This window comes from Phoenix dactylifera, chromosome 11, assembly GCF_009389715.1.
Source record: "Phoenix dactylifera cultivar Barhee BC4 chromosome 11, palm_55x_up_171113_PBpolish2nd_filt_p, whole genome shotgun sequence".
Classification (NCBI taxonomy): Eukaryota; Viridiplantae; Streptophyta; class Magnoliopsida; order Arecales; family Arecaceae; genus Phoenix; species Phoenix dactylifera.
In genome coordinates, this window is record NC_052402.1 from 5,319,767 (window position 1) to 5,343,620 (window position 23,854).

General features: G+C 38.4%; 4 protein-coding genes across 7 annotated transcripts; 2 read left to right on the plus strand and 2 right to left on the minus strand.

Annotated features, from left to right (window-relative positions):
- Window positions 1–1,509: 1,509 nt before the first annotated feature.
- On the plus strand, window positions 1,510–3,169 carry LOC108511214 (heavy metal-associated isoprenylated plant protein 28-like). Of its 2 annotated transcripts, none has more exons than XM_039131366.1 (3): window positions 1,510–1,647; window positions 2,549–2,621; window positions 2,750–3,169. In XM_039131366.1, the coding sequence occupies exons 1-3, from the start codon at window positions 1,615–1,617 to the stop codon at window positions 2,935–2,937; spliced, it is 294 nt and encodes a 97-aa protein (XP_038987294.1). In that variant the 5' UTR covers window positions 1,510–1,614; the 3' UTR covers window positions 2,938–3,169. The 2 variants fall into 2 exon arrangements, with proteins under 2 accessions (XP_038987294.1, XP_017697769.1); XM_017842280.3 differs by lacking the exon at window positions 1,510–1,647 and adding an exon at window positions 1,654–1,888.
- Window positions 3,170–5,987: 2,818 nt separating this feature from the next.
- On the minus strand, window positions 5,988–10,458 carry LOC103705186 (pentatricopeptide repeat-containing protein At1g62350). The gene is made up of 2 exons (XM_039131365.1): window positions 10,085–10,458; window positions 5,988–6,570 (listed from the first exon to the last, which is right to left on the minus strand). Exons 1-2 carry the CDS (start codon window positions 10,439–10,441, stop codon window positions 6,160–6,162), a joined length of 768 nt encoding a protein of 255 aa, XP_038987293.1. The 5' UTR covers window positions 10,442–10,458; the 3' UTR covers window positions 5,988–6,159.
- Window positions 10,459–13,385: 2,927 nt separating this feature from the next.
- On the plus strand, window positions 13,386–14,009 carry LOC103705219 (transcription factor MYB35-like). The gene has a single exon (XM_008788854.2). The coding sequence runs from the start codon at window positions 13,386–13,388 to the stop codon at window positions 14,007–14,009; it is 624 nt and encodes a 207-aa protein (XP_008787076.2).
- Window positions 14,010–15,249: 1,240 nt separating this feature from the next.
- On the minus strand, window positions 15,250–22,519 carry LOC103705184 (AT-hook motif nuclear-localized protein 10-like). Of its 3 annotated transcripts, none has more exons than XM_008788815.3 (6): window positions 22,166–22,519; window positions 21,323–21,833; window positions 20,433–20,485; window positions 16,974–17,105; window positions 16,441–16,602; window positions 15,250–15,850 (listed from the first exon to the last, which is right to left on the minus strand). In XM_008788815.3, the coding sequence occupies exons 2-6, from the start codon at window positions 21,747–21,749 to the stop codon at window positions 15,632–15,634; spliced, it is 993 nt and encodes a 330-aa protein (XP_008787037.2). In that variant the 5' UTR covers window positions 21,750–21,833; window positions 22,166–22,519; the 3' UTR covers window positions 15,250–15,631. The 3 variants fall into 3 exon arrangements, with proteins under 3 accessions (XP_008787037.2, XP_008787038.2, XP_008787039.2); XM_008788816.4 differs by having other exon boundaries at window positions 22,172–22,481; XM_008788817.3 differs by lacking the exon at window positions 22,166–22,519 and adding an exon at window positions 21,964–22,064.
- Between the last annotated feature and the right edge of the window lie 1,335 nt (window positions 22,520–23,854).

A 23,854-nucleotide genomic window follows, 5' to 3' on the forward strand; every position in this document is an offset into this window, starting at 1 on the left:
GGAAGAGGATGTCTAGAAAAATATTTTTGGCATGTTTGACCATGGGAAAGTGACAAATTTCCAAAGTGTTTATGTTTGGTTGGCCATCCACTTTCCTGGGAAAGTTATGTATAATTCCTATTATGCCCTTAATAAAAATTAGGTCTTTAATGCCTCTTTAATGCTTCTTTAATGCTGAAGGGTCTTTTTGGAAAAAAATAAAAATAGAGTGATTTCTGCCTCATGGGAAAGTAACTTTCCCATGTTTCTCATGGGAAAGACTTTTTCATGAAATGTGGGAATTATATTCCCATGGGAATACAACTTTTCCGTCTCTCTCCTTTGAAAACTCTAACCAAACAAGAGACATCTCATTACTTTCCCGTTGATCACACTTTTTCCCTTCTTTTTCTGCGAACCAAACGAGCCCTTAGGGTAAACGGTAAAGTTGAACCTTGAAATTGGATTACAGATCACCCTGCCGCCGGCCGTTGTCGCCCCCGCCGTTTCCTCTCCATCCCCCACGAAATACAGGGGGGGCACGCCAGCTCCGACAGAGCATGAATTGGGCAAAGGGAGGAGAAAGACATTTGGAAAATGTCCCTAAATTTCTAAAAAGAAAATTACCGCACGGCCATTCATGCCACCATGAAATAGCCCTAAGGTCTACAAAATTACCCGCACGAGCCATGCATAGGATTTGCTACAGACGATTGCCGGCAGGCAAATCTTGACCATCCATGTTGAATCAGATGGCTTGCATTCTTTTTTTATAGTTATTTTAATTTGAAACCATTAATTTTTAACGGCGTTAGATGACGTGGATATATATGCAAAAAAATAAGAATAAAAAAAATAGACTAGCAAAATAAGTATTTTATGAGGGTACATATGCAAATATCAATTTTGAAAAGATATTTATGCAAAATTCGATATTTAGGAGGATATTCATGCCAAAAATTCTATTAAAAAAAATGATCACTTTGAGCTTGAGATCTTCATCGATAACAAATTCAAGTTTTGTGACGAAGAATATCAATCCACGACAAATTTAGATTTTGAAAACATAAAAATTTTAAATATATTCATTATATGAAACCAAATGCTTACTGTTACCATAATCATAAATGGCATAGTTTGGTCCTCGAGCTGCTCAATTTGGATTGATAAAATAATTGAGTTCTTATCATGAGCACGGTATCATAATGTTCTAAGAATAATTGCAGAAAAAGTTGGACCTATGTATCTTGATAAAATTATGTCAAAGTTCGATGTCTCAGTAGTCCTTTAGACACACCCTAAGCAATACCCCTCAAGAAAAAAAAATACCAAACTTGCATGATGGTCCATTTCTCCCTCATGGATCTCCTCTTTTTCTTTATCCTCTTTCCCTTTTCCTTTCTTTTTTACCATTCCTCCTGCAAACCCCGGACATTCCTCAACTGTTTTTTTGTCCTCCTATCCCAATCCAAGGAACTCAAAAGCCAAGTTGGACCCGTCAACGCCCTCCCAACCCACTCATCATCACCCATCGCGCCCCTCCCCCCCCCCCTCTCCCTTCTTTTCCTCAGGGCTAGCCTAGATCCTTGAGCTCTCCACCTCGATGCAGCCGTTTGCTTGTTTCCATCCATCACCATGCCTTGCTTTGGGAAAAGCAACCAAAAGAAGGTCATTCCTCAACTGAACTCTCAGAATCTACAGACCCACCTTGCCCCCTCCTGCATCCCAACTCTTCCTTTTGTTCATACAAATTGAGCCTCTTCACCTCCTACTGCTATATAAGCAAGCACTGCCCTGCTCGTCTCCTTCATTCCCATTGCTTTCATGCCCTTGTTTTCTTGTGCTTGTGCTTCTCTCTAACGTTCCGTCATTGCTCGTCTCGCCTTCCATTCTCAGCATTCAAATGGAGGTATGCTTTAGCTCTTCCAGCTTTGAGGTGTTTTCTAACATGGTAAAGCATCATTAAACCTTTGGCTAAAATCTTCCCAGAGTTACTCATACAAGCCAATCTCATGAAAGACATTGGTCTGCAATGTGGCCATTGTGTTAGTGAATCTAGATAATGTGTTAGTGAATCTTTTTGTTCTTCCATTCATTTCTATCTCATCTGCCATTTGAGAACAACCTCTTTTCCTATATATGATGGTCTTGCTTTTAATTTTTGAGTGGTGTCCCATGTGTTCGGCAGTTTCATTTCATTTGCCTGCTGTGTATATATACATACATACATACATATATATATATTCTAATGAAATGTCTCAGTAATATTTCCTTCTAAGTTAACAAGATCAAATTTTAGATTACTATAAAATGTATTTTTTTTCTTTGCTTCTATGCAAGATTTTGACATTTCCTGACATCATTTTACATTAGCATTCACCCGATAGTGTCTAAAATAATATATGCGATCAACTTGTTCCATGACAGATCTGTTCACTTTTGAGTGCTGCATCATTTGTGCTCCTTATAACTCATTACTCTTGAGACAAGATGAGAGAAGAACCATTACGATGATTTTAAAGCTATATTCTTATTGGTGATTCATGTCTATATTGCTTTTGTGATGCAGACTATTGAGCTCAAGGTGGAGATGGTAGCATTACATGAAAAGAGAGTGAGGAAATGCCTGTCCAAAGTAAAAGGTGTGAATGACTGTCCCTCCCTGCTTGGGTAGTATGAAATCTTGAAGCTCACTCACAAATTGCATCTACACTTTGAGCTTTAATGATCTTTTGTAACACTAAAGGGGCAGCGGTATGGTGACTCGCAGGGATAGAGAAGGTTGAGGTGGAGGCCAGCATTCAGAAAGTTGTGGTCACAGGATATGCACACAGGAACAAAATCCTCAAAGCCCTGAGGAGAGTGGGGTTGAGAGCAGAGTTCTGGTCCCCGCAGAACGAGATACTCAGTGCCTACGCCAGTGCAAGCCTAATGATCAACAACTTCAGCTTCTTCTAGAGAATCTAACACCTCCTGCAGATACCCTATGAATACCTTTGTTTTGTTTGTTCCTTTGTTTGTTTTGCAGTATGAGCACGTATCTACCAATGTTCACTGTTACATGATCTCTGAGAAGGCAGAATTTAATGTTCTGCCGTCTTAGTACTACCCTCTTCCTTGTGCCAAAGCATGTTTACTGCAACTCGAGTTTATAATATGAGAAGAGAGAAGATACATATACTATTGCTAAGCTGTCTCTGCTTAATATATGATTTAGGTTCAAGAGCTTCTAATTATTTCATGAGATGCCTACAATTAGAGACATGAAAAAAGAGCATGCAGGAGCCTACCGTCGCATACCCCAAGAAATGCATGTTTGCCGTGCAGCATCAGATTTTGAGAGCCAAGCATGAGTGCCATCTTGGCCAGTTGTTAGCTTTTGATGAAGCAATACCATTTTGTAGCTTATGCTAGCTTCTCCTGGTCCACTCCATTAGTAGCTTTTCTCGATGTCGAGTAATTGTACCATGGTATCGTCCACCTGGCTAAGAATACATGATACATGCAATCAGGTATACATGGAATGTATTCTGAACTACACATAGTATTATCTAGTGTTGGCTCTAATTTCAGCCATGATCGCCAAATCAAAAAAAAAATACCCTTCCATCCACACCAACAACTTCATGACACACAGGACAAAATAATCTATTAAATAGATCTACAAACAATCCATCCGATAGCTTCAATCACAGTATATTTATGAAGAGCATGGCATAAGACTGCTGTAATTTATGAGAGTTACTTGTGTGATAAGGCCCTCACGAGGAGAGGACATCTGATCGCTCGACCGCTGCTCCTCCTCCCCTTGGTCTGCCCATCTCCTTCACGCCGGTGTCCGCTTTCTCCTAGAATTCTTTTCTCATCCATATTGCGTGATTTTCCCTTCTATTTCTCAAAGAAATCAAGGAGCAGCAGACTTATGCTTGATGTTTTTCAACAGGGAGCCAGTCAGTTTGAACGACGTATTTAAGTTCTCTCTTTCCAATTTGGCCTTTTTATCTTATAGTTTATATCACAAGAAGTCAAATAACCAGTATAGCTTCCTAACGACCGGAGGACAGCTTTTACCAGTTTTATGGATATATTCAATAATCATCATATAATATTTGCACAGTTTTGCTATGTTTTTATTGAAAATCTGGATCCCATTGCTGGAGTCAATCAGCTCAAACAATTGATGTGATAAGCTTCGGCTCCAAGCTTCAGCTCCATGATGCACGTAATCTGTAATAAGACATAAAACAATCTTGCTTGAAGGCAATCTCTTAATGCAGCCTATGCGAGCCCGCAATTGTAGACCGCTTAAACCCTAGTTGGCATATGAATGGGAACCCTGAAAATGGGGACAATGATGAAACTTGGTTTACCTTTTCAGCAGATCCATCAATCATTTCTAAAGAAACAGCAGTAGTTGCATGGAGATTGATGAATAATAATCTTGTTCAGTGTCTAAAGTTATAGATGGTGCAAGCCTTCATGGAGGAGAATGAAGGCTTTTGTGAAACTGCTTGATTTCTTGGGTTCTTCCCTTTGGTTATCCCGTATTGTTCATCAGGTACCCCCTCAGCCAGGCTTTTCCAGGGTTAATTTAGATGAATGCCAGGCAGGTGCTGCTTCTGTTGTCTCCCCCAGCTGCTAACTGTCGCTCGAGTCAGAGTTTTACAATAGCTTGGTTGGGAATGTTTCATTCTTCAAGTAGCTGGTTTCTAAACTCTGGATTGAGGGTGACTCAGATACTGTGATTACATAGCTTAAGCAGGGCTTGATAGCATGAATAGTCCCTGCCTCTTGCAGCTCAGATCCTTGGTTTCCCAGTCAGCCAACAGACAGGATAGCCCATGCTGCCATTTTCATGGAGGAACCACACCATTGGGAGCAGGATATTCCATTGGCGCAAGGACCACTGGTGCTTTTCCATTCCCTCGATTGCCGATCCATAAGTGTAAGAATTTTGGGGGTCTGCCAAGTGCTGCTTCAATATGTGCAACACCCACTAGGTTCCCAGCTGAGTGGAAGAAATCCTCCACTGCCTGCACTAGAGTCCAGTTGCCCTCACCATTGCATATTGTGTAACAACATCCCAATTCGTAGGGAATGTGTTGCAAAGTGCAGCTAGTTGGCGGACAATTTCAAATGCCAGTCCATGTTCCCACAGCTCGAAGGGAATCGCATTCTATGCAGCTTGATGAGAATTACCTGATATCAAAGATCCAGATATGATTAACTAGTGGATGACCCAGATACTTGATAATGTCATATTTATATTCAATACAGAGATAACATACTAAAATATGATTGGCAGTCCACCCTTAAGCTTACAGGGTACATGCTGCATGTTATTGACAAGTGACTTACCGATTTTCCTCTGCTCTGCGAAAAAGTACTGCTATAGAACACCCATGTTGATCAGCCTTCAGTTCACTGATCCTATGTCCATCGAAGCCCTGGGTACTTGTTCAGCTAGGCACCAACATCTGCACAGGACCAGTAAACTGTGCAGTGATTGAAATGGGTGGCTTTTAGCTTTTCCTTTGCGACAGGATCTTTCTTCCTCCTTTTTGATGGCTCAGTTCGAAAAATTATTGCCACACTTGCAAAATTTGGAACTTCAGGAGTTCCATAGATCCTACACCTGAAAGAACATCTAAAACAATCCATCAGATCCATCCACGTACTTATTTAACAATGCAGTTATGCATGAAGAGAGAAGCTGGCCAATTGCTTGCTTATGCAATGGACATGATGAGAATGCACATACTTGCCAAAAATGCAGAATTTTGCTACTTGATTAGGTGTCACGTTAGTAATGTCATCTTTATCTAAATCATGGGCAACTATTGCCTCGTAAACTGTGACAAAACTGAAATGTTATAGCCCTAAAGATGAGGTTTCAATATGGCGAGGCAGCATTAGTAATCCAACTGAACAAGTGTCAAAAGACAAATAATAAATAAAAACTATATGATATTCAAGTTAATAAATTCCATGATAAAACTCTCAAAGCAGGGGGAACCAAATATATTAAATAACTAAAGAATAAGCATGATTTGCATTTGACACTTTTATCATATAAACTTGCTATAAACAGCATATGGATCTTTAACAATGTGAGGGTAGTGCATTAACAGCACTAAAACAGACGAGCCAATGCTAAATGGTCAAACAAAAATTTCTGCACTAAGACTCAGCTACACCAGTTGATGCCATCTCTTCTGTTTTCTCTAAAAATTCCAGAGGCCTACCAAAATACATTTCTCCTTCTTGTCTTAAAGCAATTGAAAGATCCATTTCTCCCTTGGATTCAAGTCCATTTATCAATATCCTAAATGTAGACTCATCTGGCTCACTGTTCCACAGCTTCATCAGGCGATAGCAGTCCATAGCAGATTGTGTGAAGCCAAACTCCAACAGAGTCTCTAAAAGCAAATTAAAACCTTCAGTGTCAGCCTCCAAACGCTCTGTCTTCAGATATGAACACATCAGTTCAACCTTGTCAAGTAAATCGTTGCTTGCTAACACCTTGATCATGTCAGCATACGCCAATAAACGAGGCTTATACCAATGCTCCTTCCGAACCTCTTCAAAAACCTATTAGGAAGAGTGTCCAGAGACATCTCAGTGCACTTTGCTTGCATCTTGAAAAAAACAACTTGTCTATCATACTATTAGTGGGAAAAAGGAAAAAACGAAACAATGTAATATGAAAAACAAGTCTATACTGATCATTGTCATAGACCATATACATTAAAAAAGAAAAAGAAGTCCAGGAAGTCCAAGCAAGGTTGAACAACTGGCATTAATACCATATTGGTACACTACAAAGCAGCATGATGCACACTTCTTGGCACCAGCACATAAAAAAGGAGCTGATGTACCATGTGTCCACATAAAGCAGTGCCGAAAGGTGTACTAGTACCGCTACCTTACAAATATGGTAAGATACGGTAGGTACAGACATCTTGGTACTTAAATGTTCAAGTTTAAAATAAAACGATAGCCAATAGGCACGTCTTCATATATGGAAATAACAGCATCCTAGTATACCATACCTGTTGATAAGAGATGATACAAATAAAGCTTGATGGTCAAGCGAATTCATCATCACAATTTAAACATAGCATCAATACAAGAACCATGTTTTTTTATCAACACTCACAAGTCATGCATTTTGTTATAATAACTTGCCACTGAAATGAATATTGGCGAATGCATTAAGATAGCCACCATAAGATGAGCTGTACCATGATATGTTTGAACTTGATTATTCCTTTTTCAAGATGGTGAAATCAGACGAGCCAAGTTTCAATTTCAAGCAGAATGCTGCAATCCACAATTAACTGCTATATTCCATTTCATTACATACCTGAGAGTATTGGGTATATGCAACTCCGCAATTAACTGATACGATTCATCTCATTACATATTTGATAGAATTGGGCATATGCAACTGCACAGGAGAAAAGATTGAATAATTATTATCTCCCAACTGATTTCAGATAGATTTGATCACTTTCATGTGGGCTGGTATGAACATCCACAGTGTTTGCTGCTATATTGATTTATTTCTCACCCTGATGAGGGTAAAACAGTGAATCAAGGGATATACTTATGAAAGATGGGAATGACTGTAAAGGGGAGGCATGAGAAGAAGGGAGAGGAAAATAACGACTTCATTAGAACAAGGGATAGGAGAGAGATGACTTCTTCTTAAGGCACATCAAACAAATTAATTAATGACAGCAGCAGCAAAATGCATGATGGGAAGCACGCCCCTTTGTGTTATGAAATGTATGAGTATGTTATAACAAAGTTCTTAGTTGATAAGGTGTAAAAGGATTGTGCTAGATTTATACAACCTGGCTTTGTGTTAGGCATTAGGTTACAATTCTGTTTTATTGAATGCTACTTTACCAACAACAAAACTCCAATTGGCAATCAATATCCATAGCAAGGTCCGCCGTACCGGTACCGGTCGGCGTACCGGTGGCCGGCCGGACCGGTACGGTACCGGTCCGGTCCGGTACGTACCGGCTGGTACCGGTCCCGTACCGGCCGGTACGCGGTGGTTTCAAAAACCACAGCGCGCGGCGCTGTGGTTCTAAAAAAAAAAAAAAAAATCGTACCGGTGCGAACCTACGAGGTGCGTACCGGCCGGTATGGGCTCCGAACCGGCCGGTACGGGCCCGAACCGGCCGGTACGCACCCGTATCGGCCGGTTCGGATAAAAAACCGGAAAATACCGGTTTTTATCCGTTCCGGTACCGGTCCACGACCGGACCGGTACGTACCGGCCCGTACCGGCCGGTACGGACCGGTACGGCATTCCATGATCCATAGGATTATTTTTTTTCTCTCCTTGATGAGGGTAAAAAGATGAATGAACGGGATATACTTATTAAAGATGGGAATGACTGTAAAGGGGATGCATGAAAGGGACTTTAATAGAAGGAGGCATTGGAAAGAGATATGACTGTAAAGGGGGTATATTTATCAAATCCAAGAAAGTGATCTAATGATGGCTGCAGCAAAATGAATGATTGGAAGCAATCACCTTTGCATTATTATTAGTATAAATGTGCTAGAACATTATTCTTAGTTAACAATGCTCTGTGAATTGATTGAACTGGATCTATACAAACGGATTTGTGTTATGTATTAGGTTTCAATCTAATTCGTAACTTTAGGCCTAACATGACATCTACATCCATAGTACATACTAGACATGAAATTATTGCGTTTACCTAGAATATGTTTCTGGCATTATGGGTAGATCATTTGTGTTTAAGACACATAAATAAGCAAGTAATGCAATCATCCAGGAAAAATGACATTTGTGATGCTTTATCACTACTTTACCTAGTTTAGCTTCATGTCCACATCCAGCACATACACATCTTAGTAACTGAATCCTTTACAGCCTGTTTGGATGCCAGAGCTACTTGGAAAGGAGACAGGGAGGAGTTGGAGAGGTAGGTGCACCACATGGTTCCTAAAATCCTGATTTATTTTTTGGGGCAACCTAAACTGCTGGGAAGGTTATTTCGCTTATCCCTGAAGGACTGGGATTAGCGAACCAGCACTTCCCTAGATCTTTTCAAATTCCTCTATTTTTTTCACTTATTTTCAACTGTAAAATCCTGTTCATGTTCGTTTATCCATGGATAATTAGTTCAGGTGTCCAAACAGTCCTTCAAAGTTGAGATGAGATATCTTCTGAACTTCGGGAACATAGGATGGCTCTTGAAGAAAACTAAAATGATAACATGTGGAGGTATGGATTTACTCATTTGAAGGCATAAAATCAATTAGTCAAACACAATATTCGGTGAATCTTTGCTATCTGCACTCTATCTAAGGTAGAAACCTCAGAAAGTTGCAACCTAGTGGCGTAAGCATAAAATGCATAACAAATAACAAGTTCTTCTACCAGCCAACACGCTGGAGGACTCTTATCAAAATTGTCTTAGGTACACAGCACCTATTTAGAGGGTTGATGTAATGTTAAAAGAGTTCATCCAACATCTTCAAATTTAGTGGATTGTAATTTGGTACATATCTGATTTATGCATCGAACCCCCAACTTGGTTAAGACTCATTCATGTCTATGTTTGATTTAAGATTTATTTCGAAAGAGAAACGAGGCCCACGTTAAGTGGCTTGCTTAGTTTATCTGCTAATTCTTTAAGGACATATCATGCTCGATGCTCTTTAGCCATTTCCAATAACCCAGACGAGGAAAATGTCAAATTGAGAATGGAACGCGTCAAACTGTTGTTAGAAATCCGCAGATATGAACATATGCATTCAAGAGAAATAGAATCCTCCTCTTGGAAGAAGGCAACTTAACCCCAAACAAGGCCATGGTCTATGTGGTGGATCCATATTTATTCTATCCGCGTTTCACAGAATCATGGCAAGATGCCCGTTTAGTGGTTCCTTCCCACATGACAAGAAAAAGGTGTTCATATGAATGTTGTTTATGGAATTCCGCAATGCTCATTTCGTCACATCAAGTTGAACAAGAACGAAATCATTTATCAACAGCATAAGAAAATATAAAAGAAAACAATGAATTTGGGGATCAAAAGGTTGAAATATGGACCTGGAGAGCGAGGAAACCCTCGCCCTGGCTCAGGAGCTCCCGGAGCACGGAAATCGTATCCGCCTTGATCAGACGCCGGACCTTCGATTCGAGCACGCGATCCAGCGAATCGTCGCCGCTGATCTTGGCCCGCTTCAGGGCCTGGACGGCCTGGATCGCCTCGATGCTGAGGTACCGCCCCCTCTGGGTGGGTTTCCGGTTCTTGCTCCGGTCTCTCATGGTGATAACCCTCATCCTCCCCGGTCTCCGCGTCTGAGGCCACTCCGAGATCCAGAGCCGGCCATGGAGATCTTCTAGGGTTTGAGTTTTGGCGTTGGGGCGCAACAGAGAAGGAGCGCAAAGGACAGCAGAGTGCATGGCTCGCTTACGGCCAACAGCTCGGTTAATCTCCGCGTCTACCTATACCAGAATTCTGCACGTGCCTGACACGTGAAGAAAAATATTGAACTATAGTGATACGGGTGGGATCGAGTTAAGTCGAGCAGCTAGAGAATCAAGCCAATTAGATTCAAAATATTTAAGCTCGAAACTTGAATCAAAATTGATTAAATTTTAATATTCAAATCTAAACTCAACTTAATTAAAAAAATAATACTTGAATCAACTTAACCAGACTTGAATATCATCCAAGCCATACTAGTCGAGCTCAAGTTCAAATGTGAAATAGAGCCTTAATTGTAATTAAAATAAAATAAAATATCATATTATATTATATTTTATAATATTAAATTAATAATATATATTATAAATAAAAATATTATATATATATATATATATAGAAACATGCTCAAAAATTTTTTATTTTAATTTTTGAGCTTGACTTGAAAAACTCTTCACATTCAAATATGACCATTTTATTAAATAGATAATATAGCTTGATGTATAATAAGTTGAACTAAGTTAAATAGATTAAATAGTTGAACGTTACCATCCTTAATAAAAATAAGCTAGCATAACAGAGGATGCATGAACACGTATGCTATGTGTTTTATTTTTAATTTTTGAACAACTTGAAGAGCCGGCACTAGTTTAAACTTTATAGGAAGTTTACGTGGAACTCATGGACGTCCATGATTTCGTGCACCGTATCTCAATGCTTTTCTTGCCCATCTCTTCTTAAAACTTTTAAACTAATTCCCCGCTGTTTCTCTGCCCTTGAAGATCACGCTGCTGAGTCATTGCTATGGTTGGGTCCAAGTCAAGGTCTAACATGGACTTAGAGTCCAATTCCAACATTTTAGGAGAGGAACTCAATGAAGTTACCTATCTTGGAATATTACAATCTTTTATTTAGAAAAAGATTCTGTCATTGGTAAGTCTTAGTATGGTAATATGAGAGTCAATGCCCAACCTTGGTCCATTCTTTCTTAAACTAATCTCTCCTTGGTTCTATAAAACTCATGCGTCCTTGCACATCAAGGCACGGTACGTCAAGCGTAATAGTGTTGATCCTGGGGTATCACCGTAAGATCCCTCGTCGCCACCTGTGTGAGCGATTCCAAAGAGGTCTGGGCTTACAGCACTATATATTACTTCTCCCTCTAGGCTGAAGCTTTTCTTTCTTCTTTAATTTCCCCGATGTTTTGACGCAAGCCTGACGACTACCAGGCTAATTATATTGTATGAAAATGAGGAGGCCTCCGTCCGACGATGAATCGAAGGTGAAGAGACGTCTTTGGACGGCAGAGGAGGATGAAAAGCTACTTGCCTACGTTTCCACCCATGGGATTGGAAACTGGGACTCGGTTCCAGAGAAAGCAGGTCAATACCTAAGAGTCTTCGTCTTCTCTTCAAAATAGATAGTGATGGCATGATGTTTGTCTCGTAAGGAACTTTTGAATATTCTTAGTTTTGTTTCGGTGATATGTGTTGCATGCATGAGGTGTTCCAGGACTGAGTAGAGGTGGGAGCAGTTGTAGAAATAGATGGCTTAATCATCTAAATCCTGATTTGAAGCACGAGAGGTTTACTCCTCAAGAAGAAGAGGAGATTATAAAGCTCCATGCAACCTTAGGAAGCAGGTACGTAGAGTGCTCTATCACCAATGATATATTGTAGTATTGGACCTACTTATTATATTTATTTTTCTGTATTGTTTTCGTCTCAATGGCCTGATCTCGTGAAATCAAAGCAAATTAACAAAATATGGTGGTCATAAGATAAACGATGAAGCAAATTAACAAAATATGATTGGTGAAATCAAAGCTATGTTTTGGTATCTCGCGTTGATGTTGGCAATTGATAGACAGCATGCGACGAAGTTGGAGATGGAAAGGAACTAAATCTTACAGGGAATTAAAATAGTGATCATAGAACCATAGGATGAGTCTAGACAAATTGGTTGCTCTATTCTTTCTTAAAAAATAAGTGGGGAGGGAAGCTTCTTCCTTCCTCCCTCTTTACCTCAGGAAAAGAGAGAGAGAAGAAGAGTCAAGAGAATTGTAATGATGGGGAGCAGGGAGGAGAAAAAACTGAAGACTATATATACATCGTTATGTATTTGTATTTACTTTGTACATGCACACAGCTTTGTCATGCATGGTCGTGAACTTTTTGGTGCCCAAAACCTTGAATAATAGTACAACTAATCAAAATAATGATAATAAAAAAAAACTGTCGTGCCAAACAATGAAGCTTAGAACTTCCAACAATAATGTCAACAAATGAAACCAACTGTAGATATGGGATTAAAAGGTGCAAACCTCCTGTGATTCTATCTGTAGAAAATTTTCATGATTAGGATATATATATGATGGTTAACTATACAACTTGGGCTTGAATCTACCAGAATGATTAGTTTTGAATTAATAGAAAGAGAATCTTAGCCTACACATCCAGGTTACAGGAATTACTTCCAGCCAAAGTTAGGTCCTATTTGGGAAATACATAGAATTGGGCTGAATTTGTCGTTGAATGATATCAACCCAGCATCTTCGATTTGTATGAATCTTCTAGGTCTCACTTGCTGCAGCAATACCTGCAAGGATTGGTGTCTGCCAACTATGGCCTAAAACTAGAATCACAATAATTCTTCTTTTTGGCTTTTTGGCTGTCTTTCTGAAGCTAGAATTACATGTGACTTCTAACACAGCAAAATAAACATATAGAACAGGCAGAGTTTCAAGTGGTTGACCGTTATATTGCATGCATACGATGGGGCATTAACATCTCATGTACATTCTATAGAACAATTCATGATCCACATCAAACATGGAAATAATTCAACTTTCATCAACCTAGCTTTTCCTTTGGTGCAGGTGGTCCATGATAGCTAGCCAACTTCCCGGCCGAACTGATAATGATGTCAAAAACTACTGGAACACCAAGCTCAAAAAGAAGCTCATTCACCCACCGCCCCATCTCCGACATCATCCAAATTATTGGTGGCTTCCCAGCAACTGCCACTGCTACAAGCACTAACAGTAACACTAACCAAGACTACTCCCCTTGTAGCACCAGAATCAACAACCGAGACCAAGACCTTAAGAATACTTTGCTCTCCAAAGCCACACCGATCATCCATCCGACCTTCCCTGAAAGAAAACCATCGACGAGCAATCTCCTCCCACAACTTCATGATGCGAGCACTATCACTATAGTCACATATACCTCCTCTAGTGAAGCATCTTCCTCCTTCACTACGACGGTACTGCCAATATTGCCGGAGCTTAAGTGGAGCGATTTTCTCATAGAAGATGTATTTTTACCCGATGATGAAGGCGAGAGTGAGCCCAAATTGATGGAGGGGAGTGCAAGGGTGGACCAGAATAGTTTGGTTGATGAGTGGTGGGGTGCAATGGATGACAATGTTCAGGGATCTCCATATGATGGGTCAAGCTCGTTTGTAGTTGCTATCTTAGACCGCCATCAAGAGACTTTATTTCAGTTTCCAGAGTTTCTTGATGATACCGATTACATCCTATAGAAGAAAGATTTAAATAGCTAATAATAGTTAATAGTTTAACTTTATTCTTTTTTAGTTGGTTCTTGTATGAAAGATATGTATGGACACTAATAAAATTTAGGGTTTATGATCGATGTGGCATCGAAAGTTTGCATTGGACATTTTTTTCTTTTTAGTTAATAACATAATGTTTTCTTTTTGAACTGACCATTGTGTCAAGGACAAAAATGGATGCTAATAACGTAGCACTGATGTTTATGATGAATATGGCATTAAACTTGGACTTTTCTTCCCTTGTCCCCTAATTTGTTGGTGACTGCAGAGGGTACTGCAAGACAGCCAGCCATAAATGAGTTTCAATCTGGAAAACTAAGTGAAAACTAGAGGAAATTAAAGTTTACATATGATCGTTGCAAGAATTAATTTTAGGATAATGCTTACATGATTCCAGGATAGGTGACTCTACATGTTAACTCAAACAACATCACAAGACAACCAGAAGTGAGAAAGCGACATTTAATGATCTTTCGGATTAGCTCCTGTATGACATTACAGAGAAAAAGTGCAGAAGATTGAATATAAGATTGTTGTTCTCCTTTCTAGATTACCGTTATGCTGCATCGCAACGTAAGAGACAATACATGATAACTTCTATAATAAAATATGAGATTCTAGCCAACATAACCACCACAAAAGAATTTGTTCAATGAACCACCAACTTAATTAAAAGAGAGTGTTGTTGATCCAATGAATTAATTTTGATGAGAAAAAAATATATTTGAGTCTAATATTAATAATTTTATGTTTTTAGAGCGGTTAATTTGACGCAAAACTCAAGGACATTCAATATCTCGCACTCCTGCTCTCACTGGTTTCATTTCAAAGGATTCTTTAATAAAAGCTTTGTAATCACAATAATCCAAATTCTTTCCCTATACCATTATAATTTCTTTGATCACTCATTTGCTTGGAAGGTTCAATTCTTGGGCGGTGCATCTCTTAATATTTGGATTTGGATAATTATAGCAGATCTCTCTCTCTCCCTCTCAAAAATTCTTCTGGCAAGGCAATGCTGAGGTACGACCATCAGTCTCATTCAGATAGGGAAGAACTTACTGGACTGTGGGCAATTTGAACACCTATATACTTCCAAAATTGATACTGGTCTGTGTGCGTGCGTGTGTGTGTGTGTGAGAGAGAGAGAGAGGGCAGCTGTTGAACAGATTCTAAATGAGATAAAGCAGAAAATGCACAGGCAAACTAGCGAATATGATGAACAACTGTCACATAATATGTCTTTATACATCTTTAGTCATATAACTAAACATCACAACGACAAATCCGAGGAGGGGTGCGAACATAGACCGAACAAAAGCCACAATTTTCTCTGCACTCCATTTTACATGATGCACAAGAAATTTGGTAGCATCTATACTTGAGGGGGGTGTGGGAGGTCACCAGCAACTGTTCCTGGCTGAGCAACATGTAAGCTTACATTATGGAAGACGAGATACAAAGGACTTCGGATTTCTGAGTTATGGTTACAAAGGGTATAAATTAGGTTACATCGAAAAGAAGATAGCAAGAAGAAAGTTGTTTAGCTAAATCTTAAGTATTAAAGTTACAGAGGCTGTGAACTGCAGTTACTGCCATGGCATGTTTGACAAGTCCTGCTGGTTGCTGTTATTGCAAGCACCAATGCTCTGGTTGAGTGAGCTCCCAGGACCATCAGAGGACTCGCTCGCTGTGCCCTGTGAAACCCCAACAGGGCCAGCAAGCTTTCCAGGGGCAGATACAGGTTCTGATGGGTTCATTTTAGTTGTCTCTTTCTTCCCATCAGCAATAAAACTGCCCGCTACCACCTGCAATGTGCGATACTTGTTGCATACCATTGAGAAAAGAAATTTGCTGAAGGAAGAGAACTGAATTTCTTTGTTTAGCATCATCTTGTGTAAATCATTAACACATGCAATCCTTTCATACAGATTTATACTATATTTAACATTTAAAACACATGCTAACAATACATTAGATTTTGCTACATGCACTAACATCCTAGACTAGGTCATTAAATCAAAAAGGACATATGATCGAATAATGATTTGCGAGAGAAGATGGACAGGGATTAAAAAACTGTTTCCATCATTTGGGTGATAGGAAATTCATCAACATCCAGAGCAGAGAACAATTTTTTAATCTGGGAAATAAAAAATAATAATTAGAAATTCACGAAGGCTGCACTCGTGCAAAGATATGATGAATGTGTTATACAAGATTTTTCTGAGGAACATTTTCTCATACCGTAACATTAACTTGATCAATCCACCATATTACATATATATAGAGGGAGACACACACACACACATGCAAAAAGTTATGAACTTGTGCAGAGTAAATTTATTAACCCCAACAAAGATAAATGTAAGAAATCCTCATATGAACTGAGAATGACCTGGACAGGAGATGCTGCTGTTAGAAGCCCAGCCACTCCACCGCCCAAGACACGACCATCAGGACCAGCCAGACACACGCTCAGTCCACCTGTTCGGCTACGCTGCCCACCATTCTCTGACAGCATGAATGAGCCAGAGAGTGACAAGATTTCAAATCGACCCTGTATATCGACCATAAGACATCCATGCTTGGCAGTGAATTGTGACCAACAACTAATAAAGGTTAACCAGTCAAAAGCCTAAATTTTGTATACATGATACTTCATTAGTGAAGCACACAATTCTACAACTACAAAAAAAAAGGGGGATCATTCACCAGTAGCACAAATACCAAATTGCTGAATTTCCACCTGAACGAAGAATGGTTGCCAGACTCTTAATCCAGTTACATGCAAAGCTTTTAATTGACATGCTCAATATATATGGGAATACATTAACTAAACAAAGATAATAAGGGTTTCTGAAAAGCACAACTTTCTGGTATTATGCAGATTAATATGTATTATCAGTTGCAAGTTTCTAAAATACAAACCTCATAAGTTACTGTTCCCCCAGATGTTGCTGCCTGACGAAGAGTCACATTTGAAACAGCACCACTGGCTGAAAGAATGCAAACAGCTTGTGGTCCTTGCTGCGAAAATGCCATAATTTTTGATGCAATATCCTGAAAAATTAAAAATTTATTAGTTCATCTCAACTTAATTTTTGCAGATTTAGCTGCGAAACTTCAAAATCATCATTGGACTTAACCTGCAAGACCTGTAAGCCTTATGCCATCTATTTGCTATTGACTCACCTATCAAAATATAATTCATAGAAGTATGGAGAACTTAAATGAACAGACAACCTGTAATAAAAAATAAACTTCTCAAACAGAGCCGCCTCTATATACCAGGGGCTGCCAACATGGTTAGCATTCAGAGGTGAGTTTATTGGGTCTGTTTAAAATTCTTAGACTGACAAGGGAGGGGAAAACTATATCTATTGTACGTGCTCATGTGCTGACAAGGGAGGGGAAAATTATATCTATTGTACATGTGCTGCCCCATGAGCACGTACATGAGAGAGAGAGAGAGAGATGCATAAAGTGGAAATGCAAAGTTTGGTGGCGATGCCTCACAACACTCCATATGCAGCCATGATAGACTTCAATGGAAGAAGACATGGCACATATGTTGGTGAGAATATTTTGTGCGACAGTCCAATGATTATAGGGTGTAGCGCCAAGAGAAGGGATCGTGGGAGTAGATCTCTCAGTTTTATTCAGTCATTTAAGTAATCACATCTCTCTGGGCAAACCACAGGATAGACCCATGGTTCCAAAAATAGAGGCCTTCTTAACAGTTTTGGAGCACTTTTATTACATTAATGGCCTATGAAATAACAAATATTACATACATGTTATGACCATTTTTATGGCATCATGTGATAGTCAAAATAGACATTTCTTTTATATTAATAATTTAAAACTACCATATATAATGAAAATCCTCATGGTGTGTCTCCATGCCTGAGCAACCCAATGCATTATCCTCCGGTCCACTTAGAAGGAAAGAATCTTGGCCATTGATTGGGCTCCTATTCATAGCCATTTGGATTTCATTCACCACTACATGAGAGAGTTAAAAAAAGGAAATTTTCCTTAGAAAATTTAACCAACGTGATCACTACCTATGCCCCATTTCATAACGGTTTATCAAGGAGATGAACACCTTTTCATCCTCTCTTCCTCCTCTAAAGCATTTCCATGGTTGATGGGATCACAGGCATCCACCTAGTATGTATCCTCTTAGCTATCATATGCATTGTGTTTCACTGGTATGGTACGCCATGTACCATGCTGGTGCTTGGCACTTGCAAGCACATATGCAAGCCGCAGCATGCCGAGCATGAGGACATAGCCATGCTGCAGCTGGTAAGCCATTGGAGTGGCATGTGCCAGTCAGCTCCGATTGACATGGGCGATACAATTTACGGCTATAGTTCTATCTCTGTAGAAAACTTTAATCACCTTTTTCTTTCCTTTATTTCCATCAATTGATGAGTACCGCATAAATATAATTGTAGCAGATCTTGTATAAATAGAGATCATATCAAGGACTTTTATAATGTCTTCTACTAGCTAGGCTAGCTAAGGAAACTTGTTAGTGTGTATACAAGTGAATAAATCATAAGTTGGAATTGAATGCTTGGAAAAATAAAAAAAAATATTAAGAAAACTTCCGTAGAAAATATAGAAAAGGTTAAACAATTTTTGTTACGATATATGACTGGATGTCCAAAATTTTCTTCCTCTTGTTCCTTGACTCCATCAAAACCTTATCCTCTCACTTTCCACTACTCTTTCTCACATCAAATCAAAAATCAAATTTAACTTTCATATAAACCAGATCACCAAATATGCTTCACATTAGCAGAATGAAAATTATTTACTTGTCAAAAGTGCATAGGGAAAACCAATTATTACATCTTGCTAACAAGACATCACTCAATGATCCTGACCAATAAAAAAAATAAAGAGAAAATATAACAAAAGTATACTCATCATCACCGCCAAGACCTCTTCCCATCAAAACGGGTTGATCACTGAAAATCAGCATATCTCTAAATTGGGAAGACTCTGCCAGAGGATTCAGAAAATTTTTACAATAGGCTATTAATTTGATGTTGGCCCTCTAAAATCAAGCATTAGATTCCCATCATAGGAAACTTCAGATAAAGGTTTCAGTGCCCGTTGATGCTGCATTATGCCAACTTATGTCAATACCTCGCAATATGTAATGTACAGTGGCTAACATGCATGCCTCTTGTGCTACTAACAGGGAGATAACTTGATAAGGAAGGTCATAGGAGGAAAACGCTAGATTGGGCCAATCTGTAAGTAACACAAATTCCAAATAAATGAAACCGGTCCGTATATCATAACAATTGCATTGAACACTGAAAGCATAATAGGAAAATTAGTTTAGGTTGCTAAAGAGTCAAATAGCACAAACATGAGCATCTATGCAAGACATCATACTTAGAAGAGGCATAAAACTGACCAAAAAAATGTGCTCTCACCCATTCTAAAGTATCTTGCCACAAAAACCATGTTAAAGTATCATTACAACATGGTAAGATAATTAAGACTCACAAAAATGTTCAAGTTTGCTAATTCATTACAGAGGTGCATCAAGTACACCAAGGAATTTTTTTTGAAAAAATTGATTATATTAAGTAATGAATACACTAGGCAGCCTTGAAAATCAGGAATAAAGCAGGCACAAGGCTTGGAATAAGCCTCCAAGCCCTGTGCCTGCAAAACAGCTTCTAAGAAACAAGTGTAAAGTAGGAATAGTTGTTCCAGTCCATCATGCTTATATCAGGCATATCCATTCTAGGGAAAAGCTGTCATAACTATTTCTACCACAAAGCCTTTATTGATGGGTACCTACCTTTTCTTTTAATTGACAGAGACACTCTCAGCCTAAAGTAATCTGAAAAATTGGAGTCGAATAAAAATAGGAATAACTATTCTTGTTCCACCTTTTTCTTATTCCCAAACTAAGAACAGTCTAAAATTATTCCTACACACACTCGATAAGGGTTGGGATACATAAAATATATTGACATTTCAAACATGACAAGAGCTTCCTAGTTATATTCAGCATGACTTTACACAACTACTAACCAGATAAACAACATCCTGATTTAAAGTTGATAAGGCCTCTGTGGTTAATATTATAATGACAGATAAGTTTAAACCTTAAGAACAAGTTGCCATGAAAAAGCAAATAATCTCTTACTCAAAAATTTGTTAAGGCAAAAGTTGAGAAGTAAAAAAGAAAAGGTGAAAATACTTATAAAGCCAATCCCAATCAGGATTCAGGACAGATTTTTTTTTTGGTTTTATAAAAGGAACTTAATTCAATTGTGACAACCATCCACAGTAAAATGCATTTCGGACATTTACAAGAGAGCCGTTATGCATGAGGAAAAGAATCAGTACCTCTCCAGTCTTGATTGCAATAATATGAGGTGTAAAACCAATCCCAGCTGATCCTGCAAATTATTTTCTTCACAAGAATTAATACTGTACACAAAAAAGCAAATTTGATGGAAACTATAGATGAGAATAACAACAATAATACCAATAATTAAATTCAAAAGAAATCTACAAATAGGATATCCACAATCAAACATAAAAACCAGATACAATATTCAAAAACTGATAGTCAATACCTCTAGTCATTATGGAAATAACGTAGTTTGTATTTGGAACAACAAATTCAACATAAGTCCATTTTTTTTTTCAGAATTAGATGCATTTTTTGGATAAAATTTAACAATTTCAACAAAAATCGACAGTATTTGATAGCAGAGGACTTCATTGATATAAAAGCCAAAGTCAAGCCATCTCAATTATTGGGCAATAAGATACAGTAACTAACAAACATGGCTTTCCAAATCATGCATTATTAAAAGTACAGACTTTTAGGTGCTAAGGAACACATCCATGAAGTTTTTATTGGATCAATCACTTCTAATTTCCCAGACTTCAACAACCACAGGAACAATATCAAGGACACAATAGTAATTTCTGCACAACTCATTTCCAGCATATCAGATCTACCAAAAAAACCCAGTTTCTACCAGAACAAAACAGTCTTTCTTTTCTATTTTGGCAGATTAAACTCCCTCCTACACCCTCACTACCCATCAAGCCCCCATCTTTCTGTCAGACACCAACATGCAAAACCTGAACAGAAATACAATCCGTTGTTTCAATAGTTTAGAACCCAGCAACATCATAAGTTCCAAAACGTGGGAAGCTGACAAAAACGCCAGACGTAACAAACAAGATAGGAAGTAACAAGAGAAAGAGGAGATTGAGATTACCCAGAGCTACCGTTCGTTGCTTCTTGCTGGAACCCGCCGGCCGTCCCCTTACTTTCTTCATGGCTCCTGCTGCAGCAGCTGCAGCAGCAGAGGAAGAAAGTGGAAGAGCCGAGGCACTTGGGGTCGGGGAAACAGTGGTGAGAGGAACGACGACGGTACCATTGGACCCATACTTCCTCGGCCGTCCACGCTTTCGTTTGAATGGCTCTCCGGTGCTTACACCGAGGCCAGGCGATCCACCGGCTCCCGAGTTTCCATCGCCGCCACCCTCTCCTCCAGGGTGTGGAGGAGGTGAGTTACCGCTTTTTGATTTATACATCGCTGTTCCATCAGAAGAGGTGACCAATCGCATGCTATACACCGGCGGCTGCGGTTGGACTGGGTTTCTCTGGATGCTTTTGGCATCGGATGATTCCCCAGATGACATGGCTACTGGCTAGACCTCGCCTCCATATGCCCAAAGACTAAATTTTCCAGTATTATTTCGGGAATTATTACACTCTGCTCTTATCTGGAAGAGAAACGAGAAAAGTAAAGCAAAATTTAGAAATTTATGCATTCAAATACTTGAGAGTCTGCTGATTTCCCAACATGCTAAGAAGAAAGGGCGAGAAAATGTCCCAAAGCAGCGAATTTTATACTTCGAGAATCTAATGGAGGGAGGGAGCTCGAAAACCCCCAGGAGCCGCAGGATTTCGTAAAACCCTAACATCCAAAGTAAGTTACTTGTGCCTCATGTTCGCACCAAAATATAACTCCAAACATAATAACGATGGAACAATGGGCAGAAATTAGTAAAAACAAAGGGAGAAAAAAAAAAAAAGGAGAAACAGTGAAAAATACCTGGACCTGATCAAAATCCGGCTGAAAATTCAGCGAAATTATGTGTTCCTGTCCCCGGATCCTTCGTAAAATTCCTCCTTTTTTCAGAAATTCCACTGAAAAATTCACAGTAAATCCGCGAATATTTCTGACGAAAAAGGGATGAGAAGAATCTGGGCAAAGGAAGTCGAAGGCAGCAGCGACATGAAGCAAACCCTAACCCTAATCGGAGAGCCTGAAAAGCCTCGGAAATAGAAGAGAAAATTGAGGAAGATCATACGATTCCTCCCCTTTTAATTCCCTCGAACCCTCCTGCTGAAGGCGCCATTAGAATTATTATTTGAAGTAAAAGTGGCAGGTAAAGCAGGCTAAAATTGCTTCACGTGCAATAATACAAAAATTAAAGAAACGTACGTACATATATGTATATACATATTTTTACCAACAGTAACTTTATTATTATCTTTTACCCTTCTTCCAATTCCATAATCTTGCTTTTCTATCATATGATCAAGAAATGGGTATTTAATCAGAACCATTTGATCGTGGAATGATGGTTGTGAATGATCAAGAGTAGACATGGATTTGAATTTTGAAATGGTAATGGCTTTTTTGGATGGTAAATTAGAATAATTTATTGGGTCCTCTTTCTGTATTTACCAACTTCTATCTCTGAAAATAATTTTTTAGTCTTATATTTAACATATCATGTTTGAGATTTAAATGCCTACATTTTTTTAATTTCAAGATAAACTATTTAAGATATGAATCTTTAAGCGTGTATAAATATAATTGAGAAATTTTTATGAATTTGTCATCAGAGAATACCAAAATTTACGACATAAAATAATAACAGCAGATGTTTTATTTTTTAATATTTTAAAATCTTTCCAGGTTTTAATGTTTTAATAAAAGAAAAAAAAAGAGTACAAAATAAGAACATCAAGATTTTTTTCATCGAAAATAGTGAATAATTAAGATACGGTGAAACAACATTTAATGCTATTATGAATTTCTTTATTTTTTTGGGTAAGTTTTCACGAATTTCTTTATTGATTCCTCTATTTCTATTTCTTTTGTTTTATTCATAGATTTATAAATTATAAGGGAAGATAATTAGGAGAAATACTAATTGCATCCACAAGATACCTGTTCATGTTATAAGACTGCCAAAAACTTTTCTTCAACGCTAAATGATTAAAGGATGCTAAAAATACTTTTGAACTTCTGTACAAAATATTAACATAAAGATATAGTGAATCAATTTGAATATTTCCAACGATATCTTTATTTATGATTCTAAAATTTGCAAAGTAAGAAAGAAGACTTTACTTTAGTAAACAATTTGCATAATAATCTTTACTATTGCAATTGTCATTTTAAAGTATATCTGAATGACAATAAAAATCTCTCTAAACTATATCTTTGATACAATTTTTTCCTTCTATTTATTTAGAAATAGCTGGGATTTTATTATTATCATCTAAAAGCCCGAGATGCTCAAGCCATCCAGGGATAAGTCTCCATAGAACTGAATTTAAGCGAAAAAGGTCATCACGAGAGAGAGAGAAAATTAATAGAAAGAAAAGCCTAAGACATTATAAAATTCCAAAACTTGAGGATATTGGATTATCTTTAAGAGTTGATTTCCAATATATCTATTTATTGGGGACTTTATGACTTTAAATTCCTAATAGACAACATTCTCTC

Excerpts from the sequence above, each read along its gene's own strand:
- LOC108511214 (XM_039131366.1), top strand. The coding sequence starts at position 1,615 with ATGCCTTGCTTTGGGAAAAGCAACCAAAAGAAG. Across the intron at positions 1,648-2,548 it reads GGAAAAGCAACCAAAAGAAG|ACTATTGAGCTCAAGGTGGA; the intron begins GTCATTCCTCAA and ends TTTGTGATGCAG. Across the intron at positions 2,622-2,749 it reads ATGCCTGTCCAAAGTAAAAG|GGATAGAGAAGGTTGAGGTG; the intron begins GTGTGAATGACT and ends GGTGACTCGCAG.
- LOC103705186 (XM_039131365.1), bottom strand. The coding sequence starts at position 10,441 with ATGCACTCTGCTGTCCTTTGCGCTCCTTCTCTGTTGCGCCCCAACGCC. Across the intron at positions 6,571-10,084 it reads AGGGTTTCCTCGCTCTCCAG|GTTTTTGAAGAGGTTCGGAA; the intron begins GTCCATATTTCA and ends TCTTCCTAATAG.
- LOC103705219 (XM_008788854.2), top strand. The coding sequence starts at position 13,386 with ATGTCAAAAACTACTGGAACACCAAGCTCAAAAAGAAGCTCATTCACC.
- LOC103705184 (XM_008788815.3), bottom strand. The coding sequence starts at position 21,749 with ATGTCATCTGGGGAATCATCCGATGCCAAAAGCATCCAGAGAAACCCA. Across the intron at positions 20,486-21,322 it reads GCAACGAACGGTAGCTCTGG|GATCAGCTGGGATTGGTTTT; the intron begins GTAATCTCAATC and ends AATAATTTGCAG. Across the intron at positions 16,603-16,973 it reads GGGGAACAGTAACTTATGAG|GGTCGATTTGAAATCTTGTC; the intron begins GTTTGTATTTTA and ends GTCGATATACAG.